This window comes from Salvelinus namaycush, chromosome 22 (genome assembly GCF_016432855.1).
Source record: "Salvelinus namaycush isolate Seneca chromosome 22, SaNama_1.0, whole genome shotgun sequence".
NCBI classification, from domain to species: Eukaryota; Metazoa; Chordata; class Actinopteri; order Salmoniformes; family Salmonidae; genus Salvelinus; species Salvelinus namaycush.
The window spans coordinates 33,291,847-33,302,233 of NC_052328.1; the positions used below are offsets into that span (position 1 = coordinate 33,291,847).

At 48.3% G+C, this 10,387-nt stretch overlaps 1 protein-coding gene across 1 annotated transcript in view; it reads left to right on the forward strand.

Moving 5' to 3' along the window:
• Window positions 1-481: 481 nt before the first annotated feature.
• The window catches only part of LOC120017968 (EH domain-binding protein 1-like), a 28,088-nt gene continuing 18,182 nt past the window's right edge, over window positions 482-10,387 (forward strand). The window contains exon 1 of the mRNA XM_038960928.1: window positions 482-618. Within this exon, the coding sequence (XP_038816856.1) occupies window positions 489-618 (130 nt within the window). The 5' untranslated portion in view covers window positions 482-488. The remainder of the gene's footprint in view (window positions 619-10,387) is intronic.

The window sequence follows — 10,387 nt, forward strand, 5'->3', positions numbered from 1 at the left end:
CGTGATATTACCTGTTTAATAACACTATAGACAGGTCGTGATATTACCTGTTTAATAACTCTATAGACAGGTCGTGATATTACCTGTTTAATAACACTCTATAGACAGGTCGTGATATTACCTGTTTAATAACTCTATAGACAGGTCGTTATATTACCTGTTTAATAACTCTATAGACAGGTCGTGATATTACCTGTTTAATAACACTATAGACAGGTCGTGATGTTCCCTGTTCGTCCTGAGACTTGATGTGTTACATGGTTTTACAGTAGGTTTGAGATCATCCTCTCTCCCCTGTGAGATGGTTGTCTGCTATGAGAGAGAGAGAGCGATGTTGGCCTTTACAAAATGGCTGTATGTTGTGGTTTCTCTTTGTTAGATTTGTCACAAATAAAATCTGATTGTCTCTCTGTCTCTGTCTGTCTCTGTCTGTCTCTGTCTGTCTCTGTCTGTCTCTGTCTGTCTGTGTGTGTCTCAGTGACGAGGACATGCAGAGCCTGGCCAGCCTGATGAGTATGAAGCAGGCCGATATCGGCAACCTGGATGACTTTGAGGAGGAGGACGAGGAGAATGAGGAGAACAGGGCCAACCAGGAGGAGAAGGCTGCTAAGATCACAGGTGAGTGGTTACACACACACAACCTCTATTTGTTAAGGAGACCAGAAGAAGCTGCTGAGATCACAGGAGAAATGCAGTAAATCACCCCCTCCGTTGTAAAAGGTTGTTTGACCTCAGTGAGACTTCCTGCTTCAATAAGAGTACTTTTAAAGAGCGTTTTGTCATCAGAAGACCACGTGGGCATGTAGTAACACCCACGAAGAACACTGATTCTACAGCTGAGGGCTTCTAAGCATCATGTAGATCCAGTCATCGTGTTGTTGTGGCCACATGGTGTTGTTGTGGCCACATGGTGTTGTTGTAGACACATGGTGTTGTTGTGGCCACGTGGTGTTGTAGCCACATGGTGGTGTTGTAGCCACATGGTGGTGTTGTAGCCACATGGTGGTGTTGTAGCCACATGGTGTTGTTGTAGCCACATGGTGGTGTTGTAGACACATGGTGTTGTTGTGACCACATGGTGTTGTTGTGACCACATGGTGTTGTTGTGACCACATGGTGTTGTTGTGACCACATGGTGTTGTTGTGACCACATGGTGGTGTTGTGACCACATGGTGTTGTTGTGACCACATGGTGTTGTTGTGACCACATGGTGTTGTTGTGACCACATGGTGTTGTTGTGACCACATGGTGTTGTTGTGACCACATGGTGGTGTTGTGACCACATGGTGTTGTTGTGACCACATGGTGGTGTTGTAGCCACATGGTGGTGTTGTGACCACATGGTGGTGTTGTAGCCACATGGTGGTGTTGCACATGGTGGTGTTGTAGCCACATGGTGGTGTTGTAGCCACATGGTGGTGTTGTAGACACATGGTGTTGTTGTGACCACATGGTGTTGTTGTAGCCACATGGTGTTGTTGTAGCCACATGGTGGTGTTGTAGCCACATGGTGGTGTTGTAGACACATGGTGTTGTTGTGACCACATGGTGTTGTTGTGACCACATGGTGGTGTTGTGACCACATGGTGTTGTTGTGACCACATGGTGGTGTTGTAGCCACATGGTGGTGTTGTAGCCACATGGTGGTGTTGCACATGGTGGTGTTGTAGCCACATGGTGGTGTTGTAGACACATGGTGTTGTTGTGACCACATGGTGTTGTTGTAGCCACATGGTGTTGTTGTAGCCACATGGTGGTGTTGTAGCCACATGGTGTTGTTGTAGCCACATGGTGTTGTTGTGACCACATGGTGGTGTTGTAGCCACATGGTGTTGTTGTGACCACATGGTGTTGTTGTGACCACATGGTGGTGTTGTAGACACATGGTGTTGTTGTAGCCACATGGTGGTGTTGTAGCCACATGGTGGTGTTGTAGACACATGGTGTTGTTGTGACCACATGGTGGTGTTGTAGCCACATGGTGGTGTTGTAGACACATGGTGGTGTTGTAGACACATGGTGTTGTTGTGACCACATGGTGGTGTTGTAGCCACATGGTGGTGTTGTAGCCACATGGTGTTGTTGTGACCACATGGTGGTGTTGTGACCACATGGTGGTGTTGTGACCACATGGTGTTGTTGTGACCACATGGTGTTGTTGTGACCACATGGTGGTGTTGTGACCACATGGTGTTGTTGTGACCACATGGTGTTGTTGTGGCCACATGGTGTTGTTGTGACCACATGGTGTTGTTGTGGCCACATGGTGTTGTTGTAGCCACATGGTGTTGTTGTGACCACATGGTGTTGTTGTGGCCACATGGTGGTGTTGTAGCCACGTGGTGTTGTTGTAGCCACATGGTGTTGTTGTGACCACATGGTGTTGTTGTGGCCACATGGTGGTGTTGTAGCCACGTGGTGGTGTTGTGACCACGTGGTGTTGTTGTAGACACGTGGTGTTGTTGTAGACACGTGGTGTTGTTGTGACCACGTGGTGTTGTTGTGACCACGTGGTGTTGTTGTAGCCACGTGGTGTTGTTGTAGCCACGTGGTGGTGTTGTAGCCACGTGGTGGTGTTGTAGCCATGTGGTGTTGTTGTGGCCAAGTGGTGTTGTTGTAGACACGCGGTGTTGTCCATTGTTGTTCACCATGTCCAGACGGCCACAGCTTAACAGTCTGCTTTGACTGAGGCATAAACGGAAATAGACAACACTTCCTGATCTTTTTGGGTGACACCTTGTTCCTTTTCTTTCTTTTTACTGATGCTTGTGGGTCAGCATGTGTGTATGTGGGTGTCTGCATGTCTGTGGGTGTGTGGGATGTGTTTATGGGTGTGGGTGTATGGGATGTGTTCATGTTTATGGGTGTATGGGATGTGTTTATGGGTGTATGGGATGTGTTCATGTTTATGGGTGTATGGGATGTGTTTATGGGTGTATGGGATGTGTTTATGGGTGTATGGGATGTGTTTATGGCTGTATGGGATGTGTTTATGGCTGTATGGGATGTGTTTATGGCTGTATGGGATGTGTTTATGGCTGTATGGGATGTGTTTATGGCTGTATGGGATGTGTTTATGGCTGTATGGGATGTGTTTATGGGTGTATGGGATGTGTTTATGGGTGTATGGGATGTGTTTATGGGTGTATGGGATGTGTTTATGGGTGTATGGGATGTGTTTATGGGTGTATGGGATGTGTTTATGGGTGTATGGGATGTGTTTATGGGTGTATGGGATGTGTTTATGGGTGTATGGGATGTGTTTATGTTTATGGGTGTATGGGATGTGTTTATGGGTGTATGGGATGTGTTTATGGGTGTATGGGATGTGTTTATGGCTGTATGGGATGTGTTTATGGGTTTATGGGATGTGTTTATGGGTGTATGGGATGTGTTTATGGGTGTATGGGATGTGTTTATGTTTATGGGTGTATGGGATGTGTTTATGGGTGTATGGGATGTGTGTATGGGTGTTGCAGTTTTTTCCAGGACGTTTTATTTTTTCCATGCGTTCTCTTCTGTGGGCTGGCCCTCCCTCCCTCCCTCCCTCCCTCCCTTCATACTCCAGATCACACTGTGACTAATGAATGAGAGCTGCTGTGTTCTGCTTTGCTTACTCTGACTTCACAAAGCGTAGGCTCTTTACATTAAACTGTGTGTTTCTCCTCTTCCTGTCCCTCTCCGCTCAATGTACATAAATATACATTGGGTGCCTATAGCTGCGCGCCACTGGTCATATGCATACGGGCGTAAGTCTTTGTCATAGTGGAGGTTGTACTATCTGTAGTCAACCCTCATGGTCATTCCCTTAGTCCAGGGTTTCCCAAACCCGGTCCTGGGGACCACAAGTGGTGCAGGTTTTGGTTTTGGACCTAGCACTACACAGCTCATTCAAATAATCAACTAATCATCAAGCTTTAATTATTTGAATCAGCTGTGTAGTGTTAAGGGCTAAAACCAAAATGTGCACCTCTTGGGGCCACGAGGACTGAGTTTGCAAAACGCTGCCTTAGTCCCTAGGTTGAACATAACAAAGGTTAAGACAAGAGGATTCTAGTATTCCACAACTATTATCCCACAACTCTTGGCAAAAATGCTGAAGAATTCTAAACAATGGGTCCAGTGATGCTAGTTAGCATATAAAAAACATTTTTCAAAAGCTTTTTTTTTATTCTAACCTGGGTATCTTCAACCTAGATCAGTCCCAAGATGCTAGCTAGCCTAGCTAGTAACTTGTAGTGGCAAATACGGTAGCATAGCGCTAGCTTGACTAACTATAGATGCTAGATATCCTAGCTAGTAGCTTGTAGCGGTAAATATGGTAGCATATCGCTAGCATGACTAACTAAAGATGCTAGCTAGCCTAGCTAGTAACTTGTAGCGGTAAATACGGTAGCATAGCGCTAGCATGACTAACTATAGATGCTAGTTATCCTAGCTAGTAACTTGTAGCGGTAAATATGGTAGCATAGCACTAGCATGACTAACTAAAGATGCTAGCTAGCCTAGCTAGTAACTTGTAGCGGTAAATATGGTAGCATAGCACTAGCATGACTAACTAAAGATGCTAGTTATCCTAGCTAGTAACTTGTAGCGGCAGATACGGTAGCATAGTGCTAGCATGACTAACTAGTAGCTGCAGTTATATGTACTGTCAGTGAATATACACTTTGGACAGTGCAGCAAAACATTTAAATTTATCTCTATACTCCAGCATTTTGGTTTTGAGGTCAAATTATTCATATGATTGGACAGTACAGAATGCATCTTTTTATTCAAGGTTATTTTCATATACACTACCGTTCAAAAGTTTTAGAACACCTACTCATTCAAGGGTTTTTCTTTATTTTCAACTATTTTCTACATTGTAGTCAAGACATCAAAACTATGAAATAACACATATGGAATCATGTAGTAACCAAAAAAGTGTTAAACAAATCAAAATATATGTAATATTTGAGATTCTTCAAATAGCCACCCTTTGCCTTCATGACAGCTTTGCACACTCTTGACATTCTCTCAACCAGCTTCACCTGGAATGCTTTTGGCTACTTTTGACCAGTAGTGTATATCTTTTTATTTGTTTAAATGTAACCTGTATTTAACTAGGTAAGTCAGTTAAGAATAAATTCTTCTATATCTGGTTTAGAAATGAAAGCACTATATATCTAGTCCCCCCCCTGCAGATACCTCTAATGTCTATGAATATATGATGCTTTTAGCCTTTACATATGTACTGAATAAAAATAGAAACACAACAAAGTGTTGGTCCCATGAGTTGAAATAACTGATCCCAGAAATTTTCTTTACGCACAAAAAGCTTATTTCTCTCTAATTTTGTGCACAAATTTGTTTTCCAATCCTGTTAAGTGAGCGTTTCTCATTTGCCAAGATAATTAATCCACCTGACGTGTGGCATATCAAGAAGCTGATTAAACAGCATTATCATTACATAAGTGTACCTTGTGCTGGGGGCAATACACACAATTGTGAATATATGTAGTCTCTTATCCTTCAACATATATGATGTTCTACTACCTAACACACATATAACCTCTCTGAATATATGTACTCTCTTAGCCTTCAACATATATGATATTCTACTACCTAACACATATAACCTCTCTGAATATATGTGTGTATTGTATGTTTCCTCTCTGCTCACTGCTCTCCTCCCTTCCTGCTCTCTGGCCTGGTTGTTTTCAGAGATGGTAAACCAGCTCAATGCTCTCAGCTGCTTAGCCGGAGACCCTGAAGACTACTTCCTAAAGCTGGCTAGTAGAACGCCAAGCAGCGCTCAGTCTCCCTCTCAAGGTCTTTCTGTTTTCAACTTTCAACCTTTTCTCTTTTTCTTTCTCACTCGTTCTCACTGTCTCCTTCTGTTGTTCTGTCCCGTTTTGTCTTGTTCTTTCTAACTCTCGTTTCTCTCTCTACTGCCCTAGCTTGCTCTCTCGCTCTACTGCCCTAGCTCTCTCTCTCTCCTGCTCTAGCTCTCTCTCCTGCTCTAGCTCTCTCTACTGCCCTAGCTCTCTCTCTCCTGCTCTAGCTCTCTCTCCTGCCCTAGCTCTCTCTCTCCTGCTCTAGCTCTCTACTGCCCTAGCTCTCTCTCTCCTGCTCTAGCTCTCTCTACTGCCCTAGCTCTCTCTCCCTCTCCTGCCCTAGCTCTCTCTCTCTACTGCCCTAGCTTGCTCTCTGTCTCTACTGCCCTAGCTCTCTCTCTCTACTGCCCTAGCTTGCTCTCTCTCTCTCTCCTGCCCTAGCTCTCTCTCTCTCTACTGCCCTAGCTCTCTCTCTCTACTGCCGTAGCTCTCTCTCTACTGCCCTAGCTCTCTCTCTCTACTGCCCTAGCCCTTACTCTCTACCGCCCTAGCTCTCTTTCTACTGCCCTAGCTCACTCTCTCTACTGCCCTAGCTCGCTATCTTTCTACTGCCCTAGCTCGCTCTCTTTCTACTGCCTTAGCTCGCTCTCTTTCTACTGCCCTAGCTCACTCTCTCTACTGCCCTAGCTCGCTATCTTTCTACTGCCCTAGCTCGCTCTCTTTCTACTGCCCTAGCTCGCTCTCTTTCTACTGCCCTAGCTCGCTCTCTTTCTACTGCCCTAGCTCGCTCTCTTTCTACTGCCCTAGCTCGCTCTCTCACTACTGCCCTAGCACTCTCTCTCTCTACTGCCCTAGCACTCTCTCTCTCTACTGCCCTAGCTCGCTCTCTCTCTACTGCCCTAGCACTCTCTCTCTCTACTGCCCTAGCTCGCCCTCTCTCTACTGCCCTAGCTCTCTCTCTCTACTGCCCTAGCTCACTCTCTCTCTACTGCCCTAGCTCACTCTCACTACTGCCCTAGCTCTCTCTCTCTCTACTGCCCTAGCTCGCTTTCTTCTTACTGCCCTAGCTCGCTTTCTTTCTACTGCCCTAGCTCTCTCTCTTTCTACTGCCCTAGCTTTCTCTCTCTCTACTGCCCTAGCTTTCTCTCTCTCTACTGCCCTAGCTTTCTCTCTCTACTGCCCTAGCTCGCTCTCTTTCTACTGCCCTAGCTCGCTCTCTCACTACTGCCCTAGCTCTCTCTCTCTCTACTGCCCTAGCTCGCTCTCTTTCTACTGCCCTAGCTCGCTCTCTTTCTACTGCCCTAGCTCGCTCTCTCACTACTGCCCTAGCACTCTCTCTCTCTACTGCCCTAGCTCGCTCTCTCTCTACTGCCCTAGCACTTTCTCTCTCTACTGCCCTAGCTCGCTCTCTCTCTACTGCCCTAGCTCGCGCTCTCTCTCTACTGCCCTAGCTCGCGCTCTCTCTACTGCCCTAGCTCACTCTCTCTCTACTGCCCTAGCTCTCTCTCTCTCTACTGCCCTAGCTCGCTTTCTTTCTACTGCCCTAGCTCGCTTTCTTTCTACTGCCCTAGCTCTCTCTCTTTCTACTGCCCTAGCTTTCTCTCTCTCTACTGCCCTAGCTTTCTCTCTCTACTGCCCTAGCTTTCTCTCTCTACTGCCCTAGCTCTCTCTCTCTCTACTGCCCTAGCTCGCTCTCTTTCTACTGCCCTAGCTCGCTCTCTCACTACTGCCCTAGCTCTCTCTCTCTCTACTACCCTAGCTCGCTCTCTCTCTACTGCCCTAGCTCGCTCTCTCTCTACTGCCCTAGCTCGCTCTCTCTCTACTGCCCTAGCTCGCTCTCTCTCTACTGCCCTAGCTCGCTCTCTCTCTACTGCCCTAGCTCGCTCTCTCTCTACTGCCCTAGTTCGCTCTCTCTCTACTGCCCTAGTTCGCTTTCTTTCTACTGCCCTAGCTCGCTTTCTTTCTACTGCCCTAGCTCTCTCTCTTTCTACTGCCCTAGCTTTCTCTCTCTCTACTGCCCTAGCTTTCTCTCTCTCTACTGCCCTAGCTTTCTCTCTCTACTGCCCTAGCTCGCTCTCTTTCTACTGCCCTAGCTCGCTCTCTCACTACTGCCCTAGCTCTCTCTCTCTCTACTGCCCTAGCTCGCTCTCTTTCTACTGCCCTAGCTCGCTCTCTCTCTACTGCCCTAGCTCGCTCTCTCACTACTGCCCTAGCACTCTCTCTCTCTACTGCCCTAGCTCGCTCTCTCTCTACTGCCCTAGCACTTTCTCTCTCTACTGCCCTAGCACTTTCTCTCTCTCTACTGCCCTAGCTCTCTCTCTCTCTACTGCCCTAGCTCGCTCTCTCTCTACTGCCCTAGCTCGCTCTCTCACTACTGCCCTAGCTCTCTCTCTCTACTGCCCTAGCTCGCTCTCTCTACTGCCCTAGCTCTCTCTCTCTACTGCCCTAGCTCGCTCTCTCTCTACTGCCCTCTCTTGCTCTCTCTCAACTGTTCTCTCTTGCTCTCTCTCTACTGCCCTCTCTTGCTCTCTCTCGCTCTCTCTCTACTGCCCTCTCTGGCTCTCTCTCTACTGCCCTCTCTCGCTCTCTCTCTACTGCCCCTCTCTCTCTCTACTGCCCCTCTCTCTCTCTACTGCCCCTCTCTCTCTCTACTGCCCTCTCTGGCTCTCTCTCTACTGCCCTCTCTGGCTCTCTCTCTACTGCCCTCTCTGGCTCTCTCTCTACTAGCCCTCTCTGGCTCTCTCTACTGCCCTCTCTGGCTCTCTCTACTGCCCTCTCTTGCTCTCTCTACTGCCCTCTCTGGCTCTCTCTGCTGCCCTCTCTTGCTCTCTCTACTGCCCTCTCTGGCTCTCTCTCTAATGCCCTCTCTGGCTCTCTCTCTACTGCCCTCTCTGGCTCTCTCTCTACTGCTCTCTCTCTACTGCCCTCTCTGGCTCTCTCTCTACTGCCCTCTCTGGCTCTCTCTCTACTGCCCTCTCTGGCTCTCTCTCTACTGCCCTCTCTGGCTATCTCTCTACTGCCCTCTCTGGCTCTCTCTCTACTGCCCTAGCACTCTCTCAACTGTTCTCTCTCTACTGCCTCTCTACTGCCCTCTCTGGCTCTCTCTCTACTGCCCTAGCTCTCTCTCTCTCTACTGCCCTAGCACTCTCTCAACTGTTCTCTCTCTACTGCCTCTCTGCTGCCCTCTCTGGCTCTCTCTGCTGCCCTCTCTGGCTCTCTCTGCTTCCCTCTCTGGCTCTCTCTGCTGCCCTCTGGCTCTCTCTGCTGCCCTCTCTGGCTCTCTCTCTACTGCCCTGTCTCGTTCTCTACTGCCCTCTCTGGCTCTCTCTGCTGCCCTCTCTGGCTCTCTCTGCTGCCCTCTCTGGCTCTCTTTGCTGCCCTCTCTGGCTCTCTCTCTACTGCCCTCTCTGGCTCTCTCTCTACTGCCCTCTCTGGCTCTCTCTCTACTGCCCTCTCTGGCTCTCTCTCTACTGCCCTCTCTGGCTCTCTCTACTGCCCTCTCTGGCTCTCTCTCTGCTGCCCTCTCTGGCTCTCTCTCTGCTGCCCTCTCTGGCTCTCTCTCTGCTGCCCTCTCTGGCTCTCTCTCTGCTGCCCTCTCTGGCTCTCTCTCTGCTGCCCTCTCTGGCTCTCTCTACTGCCCTCTCTGGCTCTCTCTCTACTGCCCTCTCTGGCTCTCTCTACTGCCCTCCCTGGCTCTCTCTCTACTGCCCTCTCTGGCTCTCTCTCTACTGCCCTCTCTGGCTCTCTCTGCTGCCCTCTCTGGCTCTCTCTACTGCCCTCTCTCTCCCTCTCCTGCCCTCTCTCTCTCTCTCCCTCTCTGTACCATTGGTGACGTGGTCGTGTTGCCTGGTGTTCTCGTGTTGTACTTCAGATTACGTTTATTACATTGGTTGGTTTTCATTGGCTGGTTTTCTGTCATTTTTCAGTTTGCCCTCCTGGTGTCCAAGCCCCCGAACCCTGAACCTCCCCCTTTTGTCTGCAATTTGTAGTGAACCAATGACCAGTCATATTCCTCGTCTATGGTGTTGCTTTGTCACCATAGAGAAAAGAACACACACACACACACACACACAATGCCGCTGCCACTTGTGACAATGATGGCCTAATATGGCCCAGAATGCAGCAGGAGAAATACCACACCTTATCAGCTACTACCACTTCACTACGTATACACACACACTCTCCCATACACACACCTACACACACACTCTCGCTTTCTCTCACACACACACACCACACACGCTCGTCATCTCACTCACTCTGTGCGTAGACTTTCTCACGCTCACATACCACATTCAGAAGCACACACAGTTAGCATTTTGTTTCTCACACACTGTTGAGACACGGACACACACACACACAACCTAGACAGGCATTGTTGTCTTGAGGATGAATCTCTGAGCTCTGTAGCAACTCCCAGCCTGCACTAGTGGTTTCTCATGGCAACCCGGTTCCATCAATCTCTGCTGAATTCCCCCGCTGGACTTCAACTGTAGTGAAGCTGGACAGGGATGAACAGGCGTTAACCAGTCACCTTTTACCAGAAGGAAGGAATACTTTTGGAAAC